The 16,035-nt window shown below is 32.5% G+C and overlaps 1 protein-coding gene across 1 annotated transcript in view; it reads left to right on the top strand.

Moving 5' to 3' along the window:
- LOC120348051 (protein patched homolog 1-like) overlaps positions 1 to 16,035 on the top strand; it is a 55,957-nt gene that overhangs the window by 6,916 nt on the left and 33,006 nt on the right. The window contains exons 3-5 of the mRNA XM_039418160.2: positions 14,522 to 14,699; positions 15,059 to 15,131; positions 15,423 to 15,532. Of these exons, the coding sequence (XP_039274094.2) occupies positions 14,522 to 14,699; positions 15,059 to 15,131; positions 15,423 to 15,532 (361 nt within the window). The remainder of the gene's footprint in view (positions 1 to 14,521; positions 14,700 to 15,058; positions 15,132 to 15,422; positions 15,533 to 16,035) is intronic.

Raw genomic sequence — 16,035 nt, forward strand, 5'->3', positions numbered from 1 at the left:
CTGTTAGAAGTTTAGAACATTTTTACATCTGCAAAGTGTAACCCAGGGGTGTGCAACCTTAACAACAGGAAGGTCAGCTACAAATAACGTAGCGAAATCGGGCTTCCTGGTAATTGCAGCATCAAAAGTTTCGATCATTGATCTTCTGAAATGAGTTGTCCGCTTCGCACAAGCTGGTGACGTCATGGTAAACTGGACTCGGGTGTAGACTTTACAACGTAAAGGGATTGGAGTTACTCGCACGAGCCAGTTTAAACTAAATTGGAAACTGGCACAAATTTTCCGCGTGGGGCGCACACCTCTGTTGTAGACCATTTGTATAGATCGGGAAAACTTTGTTCTAATAAATCACACATCCTTTTTTTCTTTTTCATGATATGGAAATAATCAATAGTATATATGAGACATATATTTTTTTATTTAAAATTACAGATTCAGATTTCATTGCATTTAGTGATATCATTATAGAGTCTGAAATACGGTAATCAGTTAAAAATTGTGTAGGTAACAACTAACAATACGTAACGATAGTTTGGTAAGGTAATAGGCCACTGCTGGTAGGATTTGCAAAAAAGCCAACCATACACATTATTCAGTACCTTAGTTTGAAACTTGAACATCTAGTGCGGCTTACAGCGTGGTGGAATAAAATACCATATATGAAGGAATAATTTTATTTTCGACGAAAAAATTATTTGTAAATCTTTTTTTCCTAAAAATGTCTTTGAAACCACAGAAGTACCAATACCAAAAGTTACTAAGAAATTACTAAATATTTATCAATTTATCAATGCCTATGGCGACAAGGACGTCAATGAATACCTATTGAGCCAAGAATTGATATTTTCCTAATTTTCTTTTTATTTCTGTTTGTGGTTGTGGAAGATTTTGTAGACTTTAGATAAAATATGTGATACCGCATCTCGTCCCAATCATAAAACACGTGAAAGCTAATCACAATAAAATTCAATTCCGTGAATAACTTTGAAGTCAAATTTTCTAAATATTTTAAGTCCTTCTTATTAGGTGAAAAGTTAAATTTTTTCAAATATATAAAAACTTTCTGTTAATTAAATATGTTTTGAAATTTGCGAAATTCCTCGCAAGCTGGTGGCATATGTTATAATTGGGTTTCACGCACTTTTGACAATTTGTTTTGAAAGTTTGTGTTTAGTATATTTGAAAACTTTGAATATTAACGAAGTTGTTTTGATTAATTTTGATTTCATTGACTTGCAGGGACCTAAAGTAAACCGGCATAAAATCAAGTATGTTTATCGCTCGTATATCATTAGACAAGCCTTATTAAAGATATCTAGCTGTTAAAATTTTTCATGTTTTCTTGACCTCATCTGAGTAGCTCACAGTGGAGGTGGGCGAAGTTCCTATGCAGCGGCCACGTTTAAAAACAGATTTTCCAAAGTGATACATTTAGAAATTGACTGTGACGTGACAAATACTATTCCGATTTGCTGGAATATTGTCGAATTTGATGACATTGTTGAATCGGGGATGAAAAACGCATAATTCATGGTTTACTTTAGATATTTCAGATAACGTTTAAAATCTACAGTTCGTATGTAGTTTTAATGCATTTTCACAACTTATCTAAATGCCGGCGACCGTACAAAATGCTTTGGAGGGTCGCATGCCGGCCGTAATTTGCCCATCTCTGGCATAGGGTTGACATGGCATAATGTATGGTTATGTTTGATTCTTCAGCAAAATGCGTGCGATAAGATAAGGCTTGAGTAGTTGTTGTAGTTTCATGTAGAGGGATTCCGTAGAATGATAAGAAGAATTATACGGATTTATTTATTTTTTGAGAGACTTTAGTTTCGGAATAGTTATATGTTCGAATCATCTCTCCCTTCCCTGACAAGATCTCTTCCAGGTAGTGATTCTACTTACCATCTTGTTTCTAGGATTGTTTTACGAGGGTACACGAGCATGGTCAACCACTGTTTAAGATTCTTTGCATATTTTGTTTTGCAAAACACGGAATCATTCTAAATATATATGTGTAACCTAGCTTGGAACCTATATAGAGATTCAATAGTTTATTAATCTGACATGTGTATTCTATATATAACTTCTTAGTTGAGCTTTTATCAGTCGACATTGGAATGACCGACACTATAGTGTTAGACATACTGTCTACTTTTTGGGTGCGACGCATAACTTGTGTTTTCAAGCTGGAACAATTAACAATCAGAATTGCAACATGCTATTCTATATTTTTTGTAAAAAAGAAACTGATTTTATATCAAAACATTAAAAAATGATCGAAATTCGAATTTTGAATCATCGTGCCACCCCATTTTCAGCAGAGATTCTGATCTTCTTTTTTCTGAAAGTTCGAAATAAAGTTCAATTACCCAACTAGAAAAATATATCTAAGTTTTTTCCTGAATTGTTCGGATGATATATGATGGTTGAATTTTGTACAAAGAATTGTAAAAAAATGAGTAGTCATATCCCGTTAAAACTCGAGTACATGTGCAACATTATGTGAGATTTTCCCAAAAATTTTCCTGAATTTGCATCTTTATTTGCCTAATTGTATTTATTCCTTCTTGAAATGCTCGTCAAATTGAAATAGTTTTGAAATTTGATTTAGAAAAATTTTTTTTGTATTACCACCCTTCAGGTACCTTTTGCACGTATTTACTAACAGTATATGTTACCAGTATTCCGTGCCTAGGAGCAATGACGCACACCGCAGTTCATGTGCGGTTCAGTTGAATGCATGGGTGGCTGATCCCCTATAAGTGGCTGCTTTGTTTGTTTAATATATTTCCGTGTGAAGCGTCTTTGATATCGCTAGAAGTCTACTTGAAAAGTTTTAAGTGTATTGCAGGGCTTGGCGTCGGATTTGCACAATGTTTTGACAGGACTACACTAACAATTTTCTTAGATTTTGGTCTGATTGTGGGAAAGTTCTGGTGTTTTATATTTGAAAAATTAGCCCAGACTTGAGGGAGCACGACCCAAAACGTTGACGACGGGGAAAAAGCTCTGTTTTAGTAGTTAACCCAGCCTGAATTTTTTTGCCTAGCCCAGTATTTTGCCACATTTGCATCCACAATATATGGAATATATGCAGTGGTAGGATTCCGCCGGTTCCCACCGGTTCTATAGAACCGTCTCACGGAATTTTATGAGATCAACGAACCGGTTAGCATTACTGGTTACTGTCAATGTTATGTTTGAAACAGAACCGACTGAAAAATATGACTTTTGTGAAGGAACCGACTGACAAAAAATTTGAATCCCACGACTGGATAAATTGTACAACATGCTTTCTTGAATAGCCTCTCGAATAACGACAAACTTACTGACTTGAACCAAATCCTAATTTTTATTTTTTGGCATGCGCAATCGCAATCAAGTTTATACTTTTTACGTTTTTTATAATATAATTCTATACAACGTTTTATCGGCGTAAATTGGTAATTTTATTGAATAATATTTTAAAAACAAAATTCAGTAATAACTTAAATAGTTGCTTGAAATAAGAATGGTTCATTACATTTCCGCGTCAAAAATGATAAAATACTTGATTACTAGGACATTGATATTTTATCCTTTAAGAAGTTTTTTAGGGTCATTTTCTCCGCTTATTTAGCTATTCACATGAGAACGGGCTTACTGGGAGATCGCCAGCATATAGAAGCGATTTCATTTTTTTCACGCACATTATGGATTATATAATTACGAGTATCTTACGTTTAATGCAACTATATCTCTTCTTGCAAAACGTCACATACCTAAGCGTCTTAGAGAATTTCGCGAACGGGTTTGTCAAAAACTGAGAAGAAAAAAAGCTTTCAGTTATTTTTAAAATGTCTTACTGCTGCTTAAAGAATCAGTCAATTTATTTTTAATCCGAAACGATTTAGGCCACCGAGTGCGCAGAAAACAAGGTATAAGCTGGGATGGATTTTCTTCGAATGTAAATAAAGGATAAACACATCACGGAAGCCAAAGTGTGGGTGGTCCTTTGCAACAAACAGCAAAAAATTTATGACATGTAGTTATGCGACTTACATTACAAGAATGTTAAAACATACCAGAATATTTTTATTCGAATTTCTCATTTTATTTATCAATAATTTCACAAGTGAGTTACTTCTTATCAACGAACTTGCGGTATACTAAATGTATTTCTTTTCACTAGAATATTTTCAGTAATAAAATCAGAATCCTTCAAATTTCTCGTGATATTTCAATTCGAAAAAATATTTCTATTTATGTATATAAATAAATTGCGCCTGTATCCTCACATTTTCACATTAGAATAAATTTTAGACCATATTGTTAAGATTCACGCCAGATTAAATTGCCAGTCTTGCCTAGACTGGAACAAGCTGTGAGCCAAAATGTAAGCATAATAGAGAAAATTTACTCAACTTGATGGTCATGTAAAATTATTCTTATAAAATGTACAAATTGAATAACTTTTTGGAGAATGTGTCTTTGATACGCAGGCATCAATAAAGCTGTTTTAATTTAAACTCGCTACCGAAGCCGGTCTCACCCCGGATAGAGTGACAACGTTGTTACTCGATATTCAGAAATTACTAGACATTTGCCCTTTCAACCCTGATTAGGATTAAAAAATTGGATTATCAGAAAATTCAGATGTTAAAATTCGTGTCTTAAAGCACTAAAATTCCTCTCCTGAAATTCCGTATGATTTCATAATTGTTTACGTAAAACATGAGAAAGTTGTCAACACGGCGCCACGTTGAATAGATCGTAGGAATCTGACATAGGAATTTGTTTCTTATTTTCTTCAGCTGTTGTGGCTAAAATTTATTTTTGGCTCATTGTGGAATTGTGTTGCATTTTTAAATTGCGTTGAGAGTCGTACCAATGGCGCGACAATCCACATGCGAAAAGCTACACTGTTAGGTATTTTGAATACACTTCTCAGTACTGGGTTGAATTTGATTCGATTATGAATCGTCCAAGCAGATTTTTTACTCATTCACAGTTTGAAACTATATGCGGAATTGTTATTAGCGATTCAATTTTATTATTATAAATTTCATACCCATATATTTCAAAATATCCAAAATTCAGTAAATTTGGCGCATCTCAAAATCCTTAAACTGTATGAAACCCAAATTTAATCTTCATGTTGAAAATGAAATGAAAATGGATTACAATATCCTTTCCGTGGCTGTTAGTATAATGCTTAAATTTGCTATTTTATTGAAAACTTATAAAAAAAATTCAGTTTTATATTTTCATTAACGGAACTCAAATTTGAAAATATCGCGTCGCTCGACACATGCGTGTGTGCGAGAATTCTTAATGTTGACACATTCTTATTTTTTATAATATAAAAGCATTATACATACCTAAGTGTAAAGTAGTGTTTTGTAGACAGAGTTAAACTTAAAGCTCTTTGTCTATCAAATCTTTGTGTGCTCAATGTAATATGTATAGTATGAGACAGATATCACGCGATTTATTTGGTCTTGTGAATGAATACTAAATTTTTGATGGTTTCCAGACATTAAAATAGGATTTGTATTTATTCAACTTCCTCTTTACTCTTCCGGTTTGTGTGAAAGGTCAATTATAAACATGTCAGTTCATTGAAGTTTATGTCTAATGAAAATTAACCCGTTGGTCGCTTTTGCACGTTCCTGTTTAATATATACTCAACACATACAAAAATAATGTAGACAAAACCCGAATAAACCTCTTGAAAGTATTATTGTCTCATAATCTGTGTTAATAACAATGCCAGTGGTTGTCCCAAGGAATGCTGCTTCATCGTTTCGCCAGTAAAAGGGTTAAAACACTTCATCACGCCCGGCGATACGGTAAATATTTTTGACCGCCCAAAATGATGATAAATCGTCCGTTTCTCTGCTCATAATCCTGCTCAGTCTATCAACGGCTCCAAGTGTTTTTAAGCTGAAAAATTGGATGGAATTTTGGCACAGATTCTCATTTTTATGAACGAGTTGTCCATTATAATATTATAAAACTATCGGGCTTTAAGAAAAATAATAAATTTGGCGGGTTTTTTACGTAAATTAGAATAACAGCATATGCACGAAATTTAACTTCGCTTCATCTCCTATGGCTTGAATTTATCCCGCGTATAACGTTTCAAAATCACCCTTGGCAAAATGTAATAAATTGGCGCCCGGTGTTGCAGTTGTTTGAACTCAATATTTTGAGTTGCATGTATATGTGTATGACAATGATATTGAAGTGTGCCATGTTATCCTTCTTCAAATTTTATTCCATTTTCCTATCATGATATAACCAATGGTAAATTGATTTAATCTGAAGTTGTAGACTAATGATTTAATAAGTTTCTAACGCAGTTAAACTGAACATAAGATTTGTAACCTTTGCAGTTTTGCAATGTATGCGTATAATATCTGTGACGTCACTGTCACGCTTGATTGCCACTTCTTTCAGAATGGGTGCCTTATTACTAGAAATATAATATGAGTAAACGGTCAAGGTCGTAACTCGAAGTTAAAAAAGCAAATATAAAATATCGAACAATTTTCAGGAATTAAATTTCAAATCAAACATTCAAATACCTTTATAAATTGGTGAATTATAATTAAAAAATGAAGTACTGAAATTCAAAATTTAAAATTTTTAGTACAACCAGATTAAAGTTATACTAAAATTTTTTCATCATGCTCTCTTTAAAAGTTTATTAAATCTAAGTATAAATTGCCCTGAAATTCACACGTAAACCGCGTATTTAACAACAATTCTTATTCAAAAATATACAGACAGACACTATTATTAACATGTGGGAAACTAAATTCCGTATCAGAAATGAAAAAGAATTTTCAATGCGAACGAGTAATCTTCTCAAAGTTTTCTCGATAATAAACCAGATTAAATGAAGCGTGATGAGACATTTTCCTAAACTCTATGGGGTTTCCGTTTTCTATTCTAAACTCAGAAACATCTGGTCTATTTACAGAACATGAATGGAGATTTCCAACCAATTTACTAAAAATTCAGAAAATAAATTTGAAAAATAATGTTCTTCAGATTTCGGATGATATAAACTACCATTTTTACCTATTTCCCGATTTGATAGTTAATTCATACCAAGTTGATTTTTATTGTACTACTTTATGTTATAACTATTATTATTAATTATAGTTTTCATCCCAAAATGATAGTTGATCGTAGTGCAAAATTTCAAAATAACATACAAGTAGTTAGGAATTTTCCAAAAATGCGTTTTTCGATTTCGAGGCGAGTTGTATATATACATTTTTCGGTATACCCGTCGTGTGTGTTAGGGTTAGGCCATCATTTTATTCCGATTTTTCTTATTTTAGTTCTATTACGAGTTTGGGGTTTGTCTATGTTAGCCAAATATAATATACCCCCTGTCTATAGGTTTCAGTCACTTTACACAACTTGATGTTAAGTAGGCGAACAAAATTAGTTACCTCCATATTGGTACACACACTTCTGAAGCGCCCAATTTTTTGCATTACTGTGTTGACTAAATGCTGAAAAAAAGCCAATATTTGAAATTTAATTTTAATTTTAAACGGCTTGAAAACCCAAAACAAAATGTACACGCATGTTACCAAACCTCTTTTACTATATTACAGTAAAGTAAACTTTGTCATTTTTTGGATCAATTATTCCAAATAAATATTCACCTACATAAAACGTCATAAAAAAGCTATCCAGGTCGTAAGGCTCTGCTTTTTATGATTTAAAAATGATTTTACCCACTAACATCCTGGGCGAGGCGGTGAGCTTGGGTAAATACCGCAGTGCGCAAATTTTTTGTCATATTTGGTTGCGATTCTACGACCGACTATAACTGTCAACAGTAATTTTATGAATCCATTCATGCGTTTAAGCTTCACGTGAACTGCGCCAATAAGAATTTGAATACTTTCAACGGTACTCCCGTAATATGTGTACCAGGTTAGGATTGAGCCATAATTTTATTCTGATTTCCTTATTTTAGTTTAATTACGAGTTCGGGGACTGTCTGTGTTAGCCAAGTGAATATTCCCCTGCTCATAGGTTTCATTCCCTATATATAACTTAATGTAAAATAGGCGAACAAAATCAGTTACCTCCATATTGGTACTCTTACTTCTGGAGCGCCCCTTCAACACATACAATCTCAATACAATTGAAATGCAGGCGGCTTCCCAGATTCTCACTTTGAAGGCATGTAACATAAACAATCTCATTATGGACATTTATGTAGTTTTTATTGTCGTTGTTGAAATTCGTCACTTTATTTTTCTCCATGCTCCTGTTAAATTTCATTCTATACTTTTGATAGTTTATGTTAATTTGTCACATTTGCTGTAATACTTGCGATATCGTACTAATTTTGTATTTAATACGAATGCTCAGGAATGAGAAATAATATACATGGAAAAACGTACGAAATTTTGGTGAAATTTATTGGTTAAGAAGTAAAGCCATTTGACTACTTGTTAAAATCACAATAAAGATAGTCGATTCCTGTTTTATTTTCTTAATTTGAATTGCATTTTTCTATGTTAATTATGCAATGTTTGCGTAACATACATAGTTCTGGATTCCAAGATATGAGTTATTACTGTGATAACAATTTACTTGCCCACCCCAAACATATAATCCCGAGCGCGAATAATTCTATATTTGAAAACTCAATAACCTTCAATACCATTGTGTGAGGTTTGTTCTTACTATAATTATGGCTTCAAATCTAATTTTGTGTAAGTTTTTTTATTTCAATTTCAAAATCGAATCTGGTTCGAAAAGCGTAGTCTAATTTACAGTCTGTCCTCTGACTTCACCTATCCTTTCCTATATCCGAAGAATCATATATTCATAATTACCGCATAAAAATTGTGAATTTAACTTGTTTTCTTAAAAGCATTGTTGATTCTTATAAAATTATGGAATGTGGGTGATTCTCAATCATTGGGTGCTAACATTCGTCTTGCTTTGCAAAAACCGAAAATGAAAATAATCGACGTTAAATTTTGATTGAGCAAATTTTCTGCAAAAAAATGTGTTTTGTTATTTTAAACCGACCATACAAAGGCCACAGAAAAACTAAAAATAGTTCGCGCACTTTACTACATGTAACAAATATTTGTACAATATTTGGGTTATATAAAAGTAATTTTGTTGTAAAAAAAATTCCCAATAAAAAAATTACTTTAGAAATTTTTAAAAAGTTAGATAATTTACTTGTCATGTCAAGCATTTTATAGAATGTGACAGTGTAAAGGTCTGGCGACTTTCTCATCAATTCTCAAAGTCTGTCACAGTTTGCTACAAAGAGAGAGATATTTATATTCCTAAATGGTTGAATATTTATAGCGTTTTATTTGATGTTGATCATAATATTAGAGGGCAAGTTTTGAGTGAAATATCTACTATTTTTAGACTACAAAATATCGTTTTGGTATTTTTCGAAGCACTCGATCCTGCCCACACATGGTGTACCACCTTTACAAAATATGCACCCCGGTGCCGCTCCAATGCACCCCAATAATTTCATGCCGAAATCTTCCAAGAATGACTGGGTTATGTGATGATAAGATATAATTCTTAAAATAACAAGGACCCCATGAGGAAAAATAGATACGAGGCATGCTTTGGAGTTGAAAAATAACCACCTGTGTGTAAAATGATTATAAGGATCTTTTATAATATTACTTGATATTAATAAATTCTGCAGTAGGGATTGGTCGGTCACTCACTGACCTAAGACACCACTGAGCATGTTTCATAATTGCGAGGTCTAGGGGTGGTCTTTTATGGTGGATGAATAGCAATGGCTGAAATTGAATTTTTCTGCACGTTTATTTCACGCCATTGTTCAAAATTCAATAAAACCGAGACGTTTATAATAATATAAACAGTTTCAATGTCAGATCAAAATAGGAAACAAATTTCTATGAAGGATGTTATATATTAATTCATAAAATTTCAACGAATACCCAATTATAAATCTAGCGTAGTTTCGCGGGAATAAAGACAAACAAACAGGAGAGGTAAAAAGAAATGTGCAACAATGGGCATTAAAATATTCACTTTTTCTGTCATTTTTAAACATCACCATACGAGATATGGTTGGTGATTACTAGTTTCACGCTGTCAAAGATGATTAATTCGAAAACTTTTTTTTTTCATTCTTCGGTTCTTGTTAGTATTTAAAAATCCCCCCCCCCCCCCCCCCCCCTCTAGAGCTAAAAAGTGATTCTGTTACCCTCCTGTACGATTCCCATCCATCTATAAACGTTTTTCAACAATAATTTTTTTATCAGTTCTAAAACTTAACAACTTATAGAAAACAACACTTAATATTTTTGTTAGATTTGAAATTCGCACCGTTTTGTTTACAATCGAAGATTTCAAATATTTATCTATCGATTACAAGATCGCTGTCGTCTTAAGTTCTGCTGCATACAAAAAGGAATATATATACACACGATGATTTATGATGTTACAGATTAAGTAAAGTAAAATTTGTGTTTGTTATGTATATACACTTCACTAGACGTTTTATCTATAGATTCTTCCAGTTACAGCGTTTGCGTAATTATCTAACGCATATTTGGATATTTATATAATATATTCTATGCTGTACTGAACAATTCTGCAAAAGTAATTTTTTTTGATTCTATAATTCGACCATGCACAAACAGTCTTAAGTTAATAGTTTATCCCAGGGCCATCCATGGAACTCATTAGTTGTTTATTTTACATGCAAGTAAGCGTTAGTAATAAATGACCATCTGGATAACGATCACAGCCAATGTTATTTTTGAGGTTCAACACACAAACCACCACAATCTGTAGTAAAATCAAATTTTCAAGTTCATGCCTAATTTACTTCAAACGCTGGTAATCAATCAAATATACTATGAAGCTGAGCAGCAAGTGATAAGGATTTCAAAGTAATTACATTAGAATCGTTACTAAGGAAGGATTTATCGCGCTCCAGTAGTGTGTGTACCAATATGGAGGTAACTAATTTTATTCGCCTACTTCACATAAAGTTGGGTAAAGGAACTGAAACCTATGGGTAGAGGGTATATTTACTTGGCTAACACAGACAGTCCCCAAACTTGTAATAGAACTAAAAAAAATAAAAATCGGAATAAAGTTATGGTCCAACCTTAAGCTGGTGCACACACTACGGGAGTAACTGAATAATTATGAAATGGTAGATCGCATTACTTTTAAACGCAAATCCATTTTATGTTTTTTCTAACACAGTTTTAAACTACAACTATGAATTACTGCATATTCGTTTTAGTTTGGTGATGTTCATTCATTGCGTATACAGAAGGCTTTCCAAGGTTTTTAACATATTTTAGCAACATTAGCAATTATGCAGTTCAAGAGTCGTGCTGCACGCTAACACAATTGTATTTCTGTAACGTTTCGTCTGACCAAAATCAGACTTCCTCAGACAAGCAGTTTACAACAATGACCCAATTACGCTTTATGTTGAAGTTGGGCAAAATTTTAAATCAAAAATTACATTAAGAAATGGATAATTTCACGATAGCACACGAAGAAAGCAGAAAAAAAAATGACGCATGCAAAATCAAATCATGAACAATAACATTAATTTGGAATAACACTAAAAAACAACCGAGGAAATCAATAATGAGTTTTTTCCGTTGAACAGAATGAAAAAAAAAACTATACTTATACTGTGGTGGAAAAGAAATCAAATAAAACAAATTGGAAATATAACAATACTTCAAATTTTAAATGTAATAATTTCATGCAACACGACCGCAGAAATAATTCCGCAATTCATGGAGTAATTTCAAAGTGTAGTCCCTCGAATATTGTAAAATTGCACAATTTTTGTATATAATTACTTCGCCACTATTCTGTTCCCTATCAAACAGTTCAAAATAATAAGTGACGATACTATCTCGATATATTCTGAACAAAAATATTTTCTACCGAAAGTCTCTGGGATTTTTCGGATTTCATACTATACTTATGCACCAATATTGTCTTATCCCACAGTGTGGTCTGTTTTTGTAACCAACTGTTTGACCCCGATTCGGGTCATCAAACGGGGTCAAATGTCAAGGAAGGAATGTCATTCGTAAGAATATTATAATAATAAATACACGTGAATCCAACTAATTTGAGATACTATTACGTCATACGGCGCCAGAATCAGTAATATTAAAAAATCTGTGTAATTGAGAAGTACGATATCATTCACAGATTGTAAAATTTGTTCATACTCATTTTTTAAGTATTAAATAGATAAGTTTTACCTGAATTAATAAGGTATTTCAATTTCAAGTGAAAAAAATAATTTTTCACTGAATATCACTCAAAAATGCGGATTTGGCAACTGTTAAGCTGGTATTTTGTTAAGTATTTACTAAAAGCCAATTATTTGCAAAATGGAAATCCTCACACTTTTCAATATATTTTAAGTTTCCTAAAAAATAAACATGTCTGAATTGTGGTAAAAAATTGGCAAAAAATGGCGTTTGTTGTTTTTCGGCTCATGCTTCAGAAATGGTTTTACCAATTTTGTAACCGACTTTGTATGGGCGTTTGATAGTATAAACCTTAAACGTAAGACATATTCATGTAACAAACATGTTACTAAGACTAGTTAATTAACATACTCTGGTCTGGGCACCGCAATGTTTTGTTGTGAAAGCGATGAAAGTTCGCGGGCGGTAAAATTCCTTTGACCTTGAAAGTAGGAAGTGTTGTTTTATTGTAAATGCAATTAGCCCCATCTTGACGCTTGCTCAATCATCCGCAATGAATGTGTGTGTTCTTTCAGCTTGCGAACGATGGATACTCTCGTTTGTTTGAAAGTTATATTAGGAAAAGTATACAGGGTGTTAATAAAGTCCCTTTGCAATTTCAATTTTGTTATGAAGTCTTTTCTCAACATATCTTAACCAGTTTGTTGTTTTCAATCAGTAATTGTTTAATTATTTTTACTTCATTTAATATATCAGTGAGGGCCAAAACAATATATGGTATCGATAAAATTCCCTTTGCAATTTTAAAAAATGTTTAAACTTTATGGACACCCTTTATACCCATCTTAGTCTGTCTTATAGTAGTGATGTTTATGAATAAATTAATATTTCAAAATTCTGACTCATTATTAATTTTGATTTCTGTGTAAAATTGCAAATGACCCCCAAATGGAAGTTAAATTATCTGACACCTTGAAGAACAAGATTTTATGTTTTTTTTTAAACAGGCCAAAGTCGATACATTTTTTTTTCAATATTTTTTTTTATTCGTTTTTTTTAATGAAGAAAAATATTCTGATATCCATAAATTCAAGTAAACACCGAAACAGTTTACAGCACAACAGCTTGCGTTTGCGTTATCGCACTAATATAAACCCATGTTTGAGACGGTGTAAACGACGCATAACACTCGTAAACACATTGAGCAATTCTCAGAAAATTTACCACTGATTAATTTGTTTTTTTGTTTATCTAATTTTTATACTTATTGTTTTCATACTTGGAAAATAAATTCATTATATTTCAAACAACCAGGAGTTTTAACTTGACCAATTATGACCGATTCATATTTCTTTCACCCCATCTTCATAACACTTATTCAAACTTATTGATCGGTTATATAAACAGAGCCGGAAACAGGGTGAATCAATTCATTGTATTCCTGATCGTATGTGGGGTGGTCTGTTATCATAAGTTTATTTTAGCTCGCCGACCCCGCACCCCATTCACCAGTTCGCTCTCCCTTTTTTGAAAAAATAGAGCATTTTAAACATGCATTTGATAGTGATTTAAGTAGTAATTCTCGTTTTTTGAGGTTGTCAGTGGTGCAACACTTACATAGCTATTTTACTGGATTTCCCCATTTTTTTTTACATTGCTCAAGAACCATGTTATATGACTGGCGTAGGATGATTAGACAAATTTGTTGTTGGTTGGCAAAATACCACAAAGTATAAATGTCAGCTTTATCTTAGCGAAGAGGTTGATCCATAATATTTTTTAACCCCAAAGACTATTTTCGTTTCGTAAAAATGTTGAACAAAAATGTGTATGGTGGTTTAAAATTGTGTTAAAAAAACTTAAATTTTTTGTATACCGCAGTACATCACGTTACATTATTTTTTATTATAGCCTTTTCACAATGTCCAAACTGTATCGGTATTTGTAAATTTATCAACATTTGTATCCTTCCACTAACAATCTTTATATGAGAATTGAGAAGTATAGTATAAATGTGTATCGACCGTTTCCAATTGTTCTACACATCATGACAGTAATTTCTGATAAATTCACGATTTTTGTTTTTAAACTTTGTTAAGAATATTTCTATGCACAATAAAGTCCCGAATGATCTGAAATTTACGTATTTAGAAAATGTCCGAGGTATTTACCAAGAATAAATACGGAGAATTTACTATCCTACAAGAGTTACCATTATTTAACAAGAGTGGCCATTTTTAAGATACTATGTAAAATTCAATTTCAAACCTTTCTCGTAGCCGGAGGAAAACTTGAAGAAGAATTAGAATACACCAAGAAATCGATTGGAGAAGGTCTGGGTGCAACTTGGCAAATCTTGATTCAAACAGGGGAAGATACAGCGACTATTGAATCCATGAAACTTCATCTGGCTGCTGCTCGTGCTGCAACTGAAATTAAAGTTACTGTCTATGATCAGTAAGTACATTGAAATATGAAGATTTTTTATGAAGATATATCTAGTTGACAGCGGGAAAGTCGAAAAAAACTTCTCTGTGTGTGACAATCTGTGGTGTATTCAATTTGTCATTTGAGGTCTAAGGCGCTCTTAATCAGTAATATTTTGTCGCTGGTATGACGTCACGTTTTCATTGTGACGTCAGTTTTTATTTAACTGGTCATTCAATGAGTGACGGGAATGCATATAAGTCTATATTGAGACTAGAAGGAAACACATGATACTCTCTCCGTGTTATATACTTGTCAAAATATTTCTAAATGAAATGAATTATGATGATATTCTTACATTTTATCTTATTATTCCAATATTATTACAGAGATTGGGAAATATCCGATTTATGTTATAAAGAAGTTCCTGATATGGGCGAATCAAGTTTTATTATTGAAACGGTTAGTTGGTAACATTTGTAATTATTTTTATGTACATTACATAAAAAATTTTCTCGTTTTCATAGAGTAAAATTTATTACTTTTAAACTTGGTGAACAGCTCTCAACCACATAGTATTATGCTAACTTTGCTAATTGGGTTTATAGAATTTTTTTAAATTAAGAATTGATGTTTGTTGGCAAGGTAACACTTAGGTATTATTCTTGGTCGCCATAATAACAATAAATTTAAAACTAAATTCCTGAGCATATTACGCACTGAAAGACAACAACCAATTTTTTTTCTTTCTAGTTTATTCAAAAATTATTTCCATGTTTTATCATGGGACCTTTGGATTGCTTTTATGAAGGAGCTGAATTGCTTGGTCCTTCGACTCCGTTTCCAGCTATGAAATTCAATGGGTGAGTTTCTTCATTTTAACACATTAGGTTAAATATTGGCCAATCAATATGAAAGTTTCGGTGCTAAAATATGGAAAAGGTAGCTGGTTGACTATTTGTGTTTTGTTTTTGATATTTCACGCGATATTTGGAATCTTTTTCAATTCACGAGCCTTCAACTTCATAAGAAATTCGTCACACATATTTTAACATTCAGTACAATTATTATTATTATTATTTTTAATGGTCTTTATAACTGGCGTAATTTTGTGCACCAGGACTATGATATTTCGCGTTGCGTGTTCAAATGCTTCTCCGCATTATGAGGACATATTCTAAAACAAAAGATATAATTTTGGGATTTGTTAGTTAATTGATTATAATTGAGAGGATATATTCATTTCTTTGCAATGATTAATTAAAAATGATTTGGGACGTCATAGCGGGAACAATATATTAATAAATGTTCAACGGTGTCGTTTTCCAAGCAAATCGATGGTGGTCATTATAGTCGCATGGGATTC

This window comes from Styela clava, chromosome 11 (assembly GCF_964204865.1).
Source record: "Styela clava chromosome 11, kaStyClav1.hap1.2, whole genome shotgun sequence".
Classification (NCBI taxonomy): domain Eukaryota; kingdom Metazoa; phylum Chordata; class Ascidiacea; order Stolidobranchia; family Styelidae; genus Styela; species Styela clava.